This window comes from Strigops habroptila (genome assembly GCF_004027225.2).
Source record: "Strigops habroptila isolate Jane chromosome 13 unlocalized genomic scaffold, bStrHab1.2.pri S16, whole genome shotgun sequence".
Lineage (NCBI taxonomy): Eukaryota > Metazoa > Chordata > Aves > Psittaciformes > Psittacidae > Strigops > Strigops habroptila.
The window spans coordinates 8,104,550-8,114,946 of NW_022651054.1; the positions used below are offsets into that span (position 1 = coordinate 8,104,550).

Here is a 10,397-nt window from a genome sequence, read left to right on the forward strand (position 1 = left end):
ACTCTAAAACTCCTTCCCCTAATGGCCATTAGGCCACTGTGATACAACCCAGAGCTTTGGGAAGATTAAATCACCAATTTGTCAGTTCTCTGGATGTCTCTGAGGCACATCTACTTGCTATACAATACAAAAGATTAAAACCCAAAAAGATTCAGTCTGCACTTTCAACTCTCATTTCACCACAGATTTGAGCAAGTGGGCTGCAGACATGCATATGCAGAGGCCCAATGTCTGACCCAACAATTACAAGGACTCAACACTGAACAACACAATCTGTGCAACCCCAGCAACACATTTGCCACCACAAAAGGAATCAGTACTGAAACACTGCTATCGGTGAATAACCATAATTGGGTTAATGTGGCTAGAAAGGACCAGAGCGACCTGGAGATGTTGAGGGAGTCTAAAGAAGGTATTAACAGTGCACTGCACAAAATAAGTTACAAACAGAAAGCAGTGGATGAATACAGAATAGATCAGGAAAACTCTCCAAACAAAGCATGTGGTACAATTTGCTGCTTAATAGATACAGATACACACTAAGAAGGGCTAAAATCTCTTTGATTCCACTTACTTTGTCATGATCATGTATGGACCAACATGGTAAGAAAATGCTGGTTCATCATCTGCCTGAACCAGGTCTTTTTCCCCAATAATAAGGAGAGATGCCAAGTACTCAAGATGCCCGCTACCTGCAAGATAAAACTGAAACACCACCAGGGCATAACCAAAGGAACGTGCAACACTTCCCAAGATCCATCACATGTACCACAAGCTCACTAAAAACTCAAGTGCAACCAGTGCAATGGGAGCATCAGCCAAAGCATCAAAATGGAGTATTAAAATATCTATGTCAAAAGCCTAACTTTATAGTGAAGCTGAAATAAGGAAAGCAGAAACAGTTGTTAAGAACTCCCACAGGTGACATTTAAACAGGAGAGCTTTTTTTGCCTGTTCTGAAACAGTTTCCTCCGATACTAATGACTAACAGACTCAATATTTGCACTCTCCACAGGTTTTTCCCACCATTTCAGTAAAAATAAGAACTCACTAAAAATTTAAAATAACATGGGTGGGGTAATTATTGTGAAGAATATGTGACTGAAAATCTGTACTAATATCATTAGAAAACCATTACCCAGAGCATCTTACCTTCCCAAATCCAAAGCTGTAAATGTTCTTGGCTGCATTAGCTCCACCTTTTAGAAATCTGCCCAGAGGACTGTCAACATTTCTAAGTATCAAAAAAATAAGCAAAAAGAGTAACTAATATGCCAAGGTTTTGAGTAAAATACAAAAAAAACAAAAAAAGGGCAGAAATTCTGCAACAGCCCTGTATTTCAAATGAAACGAGAACATGTTCATTTTAACATCACAGAATATGGAAGTAAGAGTCCTTGTAGCTCGATCCCTCAGTACTGGAGAATATATTCTTACCCTTGAACAAGGCTACCAAACCGAGATGGACTGTAGACCAGGGCTTTTGAGGAGCCAACCTTTCTGAGTAGGTCAGAGGGAAAGTTTTGAATGGCAGCCTGCATGTGTGATGTGCAACGCTGTATAAATTTCAGTATCTAGAGAGGAGAGGGAGGGAAAAACGACATAAAATTACTTCAGAACTGCAAGATAAACCATTTCAAATTAATAGATCGTGACTGCTGAAAAACTAACTGGTTAGTTGCAGTATTGTAAATAGGTCTTTCAAGAAATGGATAGACAGAAAAACTTGAACAAAATCAATTACATGACAATGTAAGAGAAAGCTTACTTCAGCACTAAATGATTAACTTTCAAGACATCCACCCACTGAAATTTGTAACATCAGGTTTCTTTTTAAGAGGAGTATTGTGAGTTTTAATTCGATATCATACTTTGCAAAACCAACACATTTGCTGACACTGTTCATGCATAGACTCAGATACACTTGAAAACTACTTCAGGTTTACTCCTGAATTGCGCATATGTGCCAACAAATTACATATATCAGGGGTCCAAAACAAGAGCCTGTCATTCTCCTCAGTGCATACTTATACATAAAGGTCCTAACAAGTTACGGACAGACATGTCCCTGCAACTGAACAAAACCTTAGTTAAATCTGAATCATGAGAACTTCAAAATACCATTACTGATGTGGAAAAGTAATGCTAAATATTTAATTATCTACCATGTAAAGGTCCAGAATTTCTCCATGAAATCCTGGGGTTTCTTCACTTTAAGATGAAGATGTGAGCACATATCTAGCACATATTCAAAACATATTACACACACATACCTGAGCACTGGTTTCTTTATCAGCTGACATAGCCCAGCACTGAGGTTTTTTCCCATTCTTATCATGCACTCTCAGATCACCTCCTTCATCCAATAATCTGCTAAGAATCCACTGATTTCCTGAGAATGCAGCTGCATGGACTGGGGTGCTTCCGTCGTAACAGCGACTGGGGAACGTTAAAACAGAAATGTTTCAAGCTACCCCTACCACACTCAGCCAGTTGTGCTTCTGGGGAAAACAGCTGCATGCCTGGAATGTTTCTGTACTCCCAAACAGTAAGATACACAATGAAATTAGGAAAATTATGCACCTGCATACTTCTGAAGATCTTTGGCTAAAATAGCAACATGCATCTTAAGCAATTCGTTATTTATATACAGTAAATATTGTCTATTACATTACTAAAACCACTAAAAGATCAAAGATTAATTTCAATTTAAGGAAAAAAATATATATACACTTAACTGATTAGCATCAGAGCCATAATCCAGCAGTATATCTACTATTTTACCAAGACCTAGCAATGCAGCAATGAAGAGAGAAGTTTGGCCCATTGAATTTACAGCATCAACAAAAACACCTAAAAGGAAACAAAAGATTAGGAGGTAAGTGCTTGTGTCGTGTCCCCCCCCCCAAATAACAGCAAATGTTTCATTAACACTGACACTAATGGCCATATTCCATCTCAGATACCAGAAATGTGAAAACATTAATGGTACATTCAAGGCCAGGCTGGATGTGGCTCTGAGCAATCTGATATAATTGAAGATATCCCTGCTCATTGCAGGACGTTTGGACTAGATGGTTCCCTGTAACCTTCTATACATACCATGCACTGCTCCTCCAATGTTTTCAAATACAGAATGTATAAATACCAGAGACAGTGTATTAACAGGGATGAGCAAAGATGACACTGGAGGACTGTGTTAATAAAATGATAAATCCTTCTAAGGCAGTAATTGAGAGTTAGATGAATATTTTGCTACTTTGACCAACTTTGTTCAAATTACCAAGCTCCACTCGGCATTAAAATAGAATAAAAGGTAGCCTAGAGACATACGGATCTGAAACCACAACTCCATGGAGAGCTCCCTCCAAACCATGCACAAGAACCCATCGCCATCTATTTTTGGAACTGTGATAAAAAAGGGATCACAAACCACTCAGCCTGTGCTCTCTCCCTCCCGACACCACAAGGAGCGGGAACGGTCATCGATGGCGGGAGGCCCCTGCACAAGCAGCGCCGCCCGCCCGCCTCGCGCTCAGGAGACAGCACCTCGCTCCTCCTCGTGGCTTGTGACGCCGTTCAGGTGCGATCACTCTCCTCTAGTGACCAACTACAGAAATGATCCCTGAAAGTATAGTCTTAACCTCACAACCGCCGCGCGCACAGCGCCACCGCCGAGCACCGCTCTCTAGGACATGGACACCCGCCACCGACCCACTATCCGGGAGAACCGGCACCGACCCGCCGAGTTCCCGCCGCCGCAGAACCGCGTCCCGCGACCCCCCCGGCTCGCCCCGGGACCCGCGGCACTGCCGCGCGTGGTGGGAATCGGGCCCCCGGTCCCTCATTAGCATCGTCTGCCTGAGACGACCCCTCAGACGCGCCGCTCCGCTTCCGCTCTCACACGCCTCGTGACACGCCCCGCCCGGCCTACCGCCCCGGCGCTCCGACCCCAGCACACACAGAAGCATACGTCTGCAGAGACCGGGCTCCGCGCTGGGGCTACACCCGCCCGAGCTGCTGCCGTTTTTATGACACCATCCAAGAGACGACAGCGCTTCGGTCCGTGCTCCACTGCCCAGTTCCGCTGGAGGAGCAGAGGACCAGGCACTGACACCAGGCAGCACTGTGCCTCCCTTGCCTGGCACTCTGAAGGGGCTGTGCTGGCTTCCGGCGGCTACCCAGTCCCAGCACCTTCAGGCACGCTTCACATACCAGCTACAACGACTCCACAGAACATGGCCTTAATAAACACGAGCCTTGATATCCCCAGATCCAGCCCGAGCATAAGGACTCCCACACAAGAGCTGATGGTGTATCACCGGGTAGCTCTTCTCAACCCTAGTCCCCAGGAGACACTCTGTGCTCCAGGATCCAACCTGACGTACCCCACCTTCCATGGCACTGCATTGTATAAAGGGCACAACATGAAGCAGTCTCTCCCAAACCCTTCGCAGACTCTGATCAAATGCTCCAGGTCTGGCCTGAGTGACAGAGGCTCCCAGGAAAGACGAATCCAAGTTTCTCCCCTAGCCTCTCTGATGAGCACTCAACACCAGCCACCGACTTACCCTGCCCTACACCACAGATGGCTCGAGAAAACCATCGCCTGACTGGCACACACAGATGCTAACAAACTTTCAAAGTGTTTCTTTTCACTGAACAACCTCACCGGATTTGAAACCTAAACCCGTCTGCCTACCTCCCCCCTCCCCGGCACTGCTTTCGGAAGGTCCCCATTGCCACCGCTACCGAAGATCCAGGCAGGGGCTGGGGACCGTCGGAGGCAGCCGAGAACCTCTGGGAACGCGTTGGCTTGCATGGAACTACCCGGGCAGCAAGGACACCCTGCTCACCTCATCATCTGCTTTTGGAACCATATAAAAAAACCGGCCACAAACCACTCAGCCCGTGCTCTCTCCCTCCCGACACCACAAGGGGCGGGAACGGTCATCGATGGCGGGAGGCCCCTGCACAAGCAGCGCCGCCCGCCCGCCTCGCGCTCAGGAGACAGCACCTCGCTCCTCCTCGTGGCTTGTGACGCCGTTCAGGTGCGATCACTCTCCTCTAGTGACCAACTACAGAAATGATCCCTGAAAGTATAGTCTTAACCTCACAACCGCCGCGCGCACAGCGCCACCGCCGAGCACCGCTCTCTAGGACATGGACACCCGCCACCGACCCACTATCCGGGAGAACCGGCACCGACCCGCCGAGTTCCCGCCGCCGCAGAACCGCGTCCCGCGACCCCCCGGGCTCGCCCCGGGACCCGCGGCACTGCCGCGCGTGGTGGGAATCGGGCCCCCGGTCCCTCATTAGCATCGTCTGCCTGAGACGACCCCTCAGACGCGCCGCTCCGCTTCCGCTCTCACACGCCTCGTGACACGCCCCGCCCGGCCTCCCGCGACCGGCGCTCCGACCCCAGCACACACAGAAGCATACGTCTGCAGAGACCGGGCTCCGCGCTGGGGCTACACCCGCCCGAGCTGCTGCCGTTTTTATGACACCATCCAAGAGACGACAGCGCTTCGGTCCGTGCTCAACTGCCCAGTTCCGCTGGAGGAGCAGAGGACCAGGCACTGACACCAGGCAGCACTGTGCCTCCCTTGCCTGGCACTCTGAAGGGGCTGTGCTGGCTTCCGGCGGCTACCCAGTCCCAGCACCTTCAGGCACGCTTCACATACCAGCTACAACGACTCCACAGAACATGGCCTTAATAAACACGAGCCTTGATATCCCCAGATCCAGCCCGAGCATAAGGACTCCCACACAAGAGCTGATGGTGTATCACCGGGTAGCTCTTCTCAACCCTAGTCCCCAGGAGACACTCTGTGCTCCAGGATCCAACCTGACGTACCCCACCTTCCATGGCACTGCATTGTATAAAGGGCACAACATGAAGCAGTCTCTCCCAAACCCTTCGCAGACTCTGATCAAATGCTCCAGGTCTGGCCTGAGTGACAGAGGCTCCCAGGAAAGACGAATCCAAGTTTCTCCCCTAGCCTCTCTGATGAGCACTCAACACCAGCCACCGACTTACCCTGCCCTACACCACAGATGGCTCGAGAAAACCATCGCCTGACTGGCACACACAGATGCTAACAAACTTTCAAAGTGTTTCTTTTCACTGAACAACCTCACCGGATTTGAAACCTAAACCCGTCTGCCTACCTCCCCCCTCCCCGGCACTGCTTTCGGAAGGTCCCCATTGCCACCGCTACCGAAGATCCAGGCAGGGGCTGGGGACCGTCGGAGGCAGCCGAGAACCTCTGGGAACGCGTTGGCTTGCATGGAACTACCCGGGCAGCAAGGACACCCTGCTCACCTCATCATCTGCTTTTGGAACCATATAAAAAAACCGGCCACAAACCACTCAGCCCGTGCTCTCTCCCTCCCGACACCACAAGGGGCGGGAACGGTCATCGATGGCGGGAGGCCCCTGCACAAGCAGCGCCGCCCGCCCGCCTCGCGCTCAGGAGACAGCACCTCGCTCCTCCTCGTGGCTTGTGACGCCGTTCAGGTGCGATCACTCTCCTCTAGTGACCAACTACAGAAATGATCCCTGAAAGTATAGTCTTAACCTCACAACCGCCGCGCGCACAGCGCCACCGCCGAGCACCGCTCTCTAGGACACGGACACCCGCAATCGCCCGCCCACCCGCGAGAACCGGCACCGACCCGCCGAGTTCCCGCCGCCGCAGAACCGCATCCCGCGACTCCCGGGCTCGCCCCGGGACCCGCGGCACTGTCGCGCGTGGTTAGAATCGGGCCCCCGGTCCCTCATTACCGTCGTCTGCCTGAGACGACCAATCAGACGCGCGCGCTCAGTCACACCCCTCTCCCGGCGGTCCCAGGACTCCGCCCCAAGGCGCGGTGCCGCCCTTCGGCGGGCTCAGACAGCGCTTCGGTCGCTCCCGGGGGTTCCCCTTGAAGGAACCGCACAAGCCGCTCTGTGCACCGTCCCCGCAGTCAGCGGGCATGGTCCCTGTCCGCGGTGCGGTGGTACGAGTGATGCAACGTCAACGGCAAGCACACGGCTCCGAGTAGGGCTGGGGCGGCCCCCGAAGCCCCTCTGCCCCGTGTGCAAGAGCGAGCACGATCCCCCTCTCACGCCAAGGAACGACACCTGCTGCTCAAAATCACACGGCCTTCAGAACAGCCAAGCGACGGGAATAGAGAGGAGTCACCCCGGCCCAGCGTCCCTCCCGACAGCACTAGGACACATTCACAGCACCCGCACGGTTCACGCAGCTCTCGCAGGCTTTGCTGCAGCAGCAGGAAGTCTGTACCCTCCTCGGAAGGCACGAATCCCGGCGCACATGAATTGCGGTTACCAATCCCTGTCCACCTGTTTTTGGAACTGTGATAAAAAAAAAAGGATCACAAACCACTCAGCCCGTGCTCTCTCCCTCCCGACACCACAAGGGGCGGGAACGGTCATCGATGGCGGGAGGCCCCTGCACAAGCAGCGCCGCCCGCCCGCCTCGCGCTCAGGAGACAGCACCTCGCTCCTCCTCGTGGCTTGTGACGCCGTTCAGGTGCGATCACTCTCCTCTAGTGACCAACTACAGAAATGATCCCTGAAAGTATAGTCTCAACCTCACAACCGCTGCGCGCACAGCGCCACCGCCGAGCACCGCTCTCTAGGACACGGACACCCGCCACCGACACACACACACCCCCCCCCCCCCGCGAGAACCGGCACCGACTCGCCCAGTTCCCGCCGCCGCAGAACCGCGTCCCGCGACCCCCCAGGCTCGCCCCGGGACCCGCGGCACTGCCCCGCGTGGTGGGAATCGGGCCCCCGGTCCCTCATTTGCATCGTCTGCCTGAGACGACCAATCAGACGCGCGCGCTCACGCAGGCGCGGCCGCGGCTCCGCCCCGAGCTGCGCAGCGCAGAGGGAGCCGTGTACAGCGGCTTCCGCCAGCGGCAGTACCACCCGCAGCTCGCGCCGTCGCCCCGCACGGGGCTGCCGCACCGTGACAGATGATCCCTGTTTCTCCCTAGTCCCTTGTCACTCTGTGATGAATATTTGGGTCTCAACAACCTCTTGCACCACCACAGGCTTGGGGAAGAGTGGCTGGTAAGCTGCCTGGCATTAAATGGCCTGGGGGTGTTGGCTGACAGGCAGCTGAATAGGAGCCAGTAGTGTGCCCAGTTGGCCAAGCAGGTCAAGGGCATCCTCGAACACTGTTCAGTTTTGGGCTCCTCACTACAAGAAACATACTGAGGGGCCAGCGCGTGTGCAGAGAAGACCAGCAAAGACGGGATACGTTGGTTCGCAGACAGTAGTCCTGGCGTGAACCACACCCCGCTTGCCTATAATCTATTTTTGGAACTGTGATAAAAAAAATGCCACAAACCACTCAGCCCGTGCTCTCTCCCTCCCGACACCACAAGGGGCGGGAACGGTCATCGATGGCGGGAGGCCCCTGCACAAGCAGCGCCGCCCGCCCGCCTCGCGCTCAGGAGACAGCACCTCGCTCCTCCTCGTGGCTTGTGACGCCGTTGAGGTGCGATCACTCTCCTCTAGTGACCAACTACAGAAATGATCCCTGAAAGTATAGTCTTAACCTCACAACCACCGCGCGCACAGCGCCACCGCCGAGCACCGCTCTCTAGGACACGGACACCCGCAATCGCCCGCCCACCCGCGAGAACCGGCACCGACCCGCCGAATTCCCGCCGCCGCAGAACCGCGTCCCGCGACCCCCCCGGGCTCGCCCCGGGACCCGCGGCATGCCGCGCGTGGTTGGAATCGGGTCCCCGGTCCCTCATTAGCATCGTCTGCCTGAGACGACCAATCAGACGCGCGCCCTCATCCAGGCAGGCGAGGCCTCTCCCCTCCGCGACGCGGAAGGAGCCGTGTGCAGCGTCCTGTGCGGGAGGGGCCCCGCCCGCAGCTCATTCCCCCGCGGTAGCGGGCGCCGCGGCCGCGGGGGGGTGAAAACCAAACAGAACTGCAGCGTTCACACAATTCCCTGCTCCCACGTAGTTAAAAATCCACGCGTCAAAAATACCAACGTCTAAACCACACCTGAAGCATTTTTCTATCAGAATTAAAGTTAAAATCCTATTTAAATAGAGTATTCCTAAGGTTTACTTTTAGAATTCTAGTTTTACAATACCTAACCCATTTAGTTATGAGCACCTTACAACTAAAAGCTTAATTTTCTTCTCAAATTACTTATTTTCATACTTATTTACATGTTTTAAATACACATATTTATGTTTTAAATCTGTATTTAAATGTATTTTAAATATATTTACATTTTTAACTCAGTAATTAGCCAAATTCCCCAAAAGGCCAACTATATATCATTATATAAATAAATTCCATCCAGACAACTGCACTGTACAGTGTGCTATTTTTCACCCCAAATCTAAGCATACAGAAGTAAAACTCTTCTCCCAGTACTTCTCTGAACTTCACTTTTACCTTGTTTCAGCAGCTTCTTCACTCTCACAGAGTTTCCTTGCCTGACACACTCATGCAGCTGAGCTTCCAGGGAGTCCCCTTTGATGCTGCCAAGCTGCGTAGGGCAGGGCATGGTCAGATGGACAGTGTGAGCCATCTTCTTTCCTCAACAGAACTAGGAAAAAGTATGAAAATTAACAAAGCTGCAAAGTGCCATAGCTCAAAAATCTTTTGGCTTTTGTTTTTGTGGGTTTTTTTTTTTGGGGGGGGGGGGTTGGTTGGGTTTTTTTCTTCAAACCCTTCAGGAGCTTTCAGGGAAGGTTTAGATTGGATATTAGTAAAAATTTCTTCACTGCGAGCATGGTCAAGCGTCGGAACAGGCTGCCCAGGGCAGGGTGGAATTACCATTCTTGAAGTGCACGTGTTCCCTGTTCCATGTTCCCTGGAAACCATATAGATGGGGCCTTTAGCGCCGTGTTTTAGTGGTGGGCTTGGCAGTCCTGGGGTAACAGTTGGACTTCCTGATCTTAAAGGTCTTTTCCAACCCAGTTGATTCTATGATTCTAGGAGCTGACACAGCCAGTTCCGGCTCTTTCCTCCAGACAAATCCCAAGACGAAAGGCAAAAGCACCTCCCCTCCCTGCTACTTGTGCCTTTTGAGGTAAGACCTGCCCGTGAAGCTGATGAAGGACTATTTGTGGGCACAGCCTGGCTATGGGGAAACATGGCCTCAAGGAGGAAAAGGGAGAGGTGACAACCAGGGGATGACAAACCCCCCTGAAGCCCGTGAGGTGCGCAGACCTCTGACACGACGATGGCAGGATAAAACCAGCACCGTCAGGTCACACCCCGCAGCCTTTTGGCTGTTTCAGCCCCTTCTAAGGCTTCCAGCCCGCTCCCAGCGCGCCCCATCGCCTCACCGCTGCCTCCCGACCGACCGCGGCACGCGCTCACAGCCCCGCGCCCCGCACATGCG

The 10,397-nt window shown here is 52.6% G+C and overlaps 1 protein-coding gene and 5 non-coding genes across 16 annotated transcripts in view; all 6 read right to left on the bottom strand.

Annotated features, from left to right (window-relative positions):
- The window catches only part of TEX14 (testis expressed 14, intercellular bridge forming factor), a 31,377-nt gene extending 20,992 nt beyond the window's left edge, over positions 1-10,385 (bottom strand). For 4 of the 11 annotated variants that reach the window (XM_030472342.1, XM_030472340.1, XM_030472341.1 and 1 more), the window contains exons 1-5: positions 2,739-3,720; positions 2,274-2,439; positions 1,438-1,574; positions 1,153-1,234; positions 575-705 (exon numbers count right to left, since the gene is read on the bottom strand). In XM_030472342.1, coding sequence (XP_030328202.1) covers positions 575-705; positions 1,153-1,234; positions 1,438-1,574; positions 2,274-2,439; positions 2,739-3,055 — 833 coding nt within the window. In that variant the 5' untranslated portion in view covers positions 3,056-3,720. Of the gene's footprint in view, positions 1-574; positions 706-1,152; positions 1,235-1,437; positions 1,575-2,273; positions 2,440-2,738; positions 3,721-3,741; positions 5,188-5,209; positions 6,612-9,442; positions 9,597-10,341 lie in introns of those variants that run through there. The other 7 variants (XR_004389871.1, XM_030472346.1, XM_030472347.1 and 4 more) reach the window with 5 other exon arrangements.
- Positions 3,432-3,641, bottom strand: LOC115602166. Its single transcript, XR_003989612.1, has one exon. It is a non-coding gene; the product is annotated as a small nucleolar RNA U3 (small nucleolar RNA).
- Positions 4,900-5,109, bottom strand: LOC115602176. Its single transcript, XR_003989622.1, has one exon. It is a non-coding gene; the product is annotated as a small nucleolar RNA U3 (small nucleolar RNA).
- LOC115602177 lies at positions 6,369-6,578 on the bottom strand. The gene has a single exon (XR_003989623.1). It is a non-coding gene; the product is annotated as a small nucleolar RNA U3 (small nucleolar RNA).
- Positions 7,387-7,596, bottom strand: LOC115602179. Its single transcript, XR_003989625.1, has one exon. It is a non-coding gene; the product is annotated as a small nucleolar RNA U3 (small nucleolar RNA).
- LOC115602178 lies at positions 8,365-8,574 on the bottom strand. Its single transcript, XR_003989624.1, has one exon. It is a non-coding gene; the product is annotated as a small nucleolar RNA U3 (small nucleolar RNA).
- Positions 10,386-10,397: the final 12 nt, after the last annotated feature.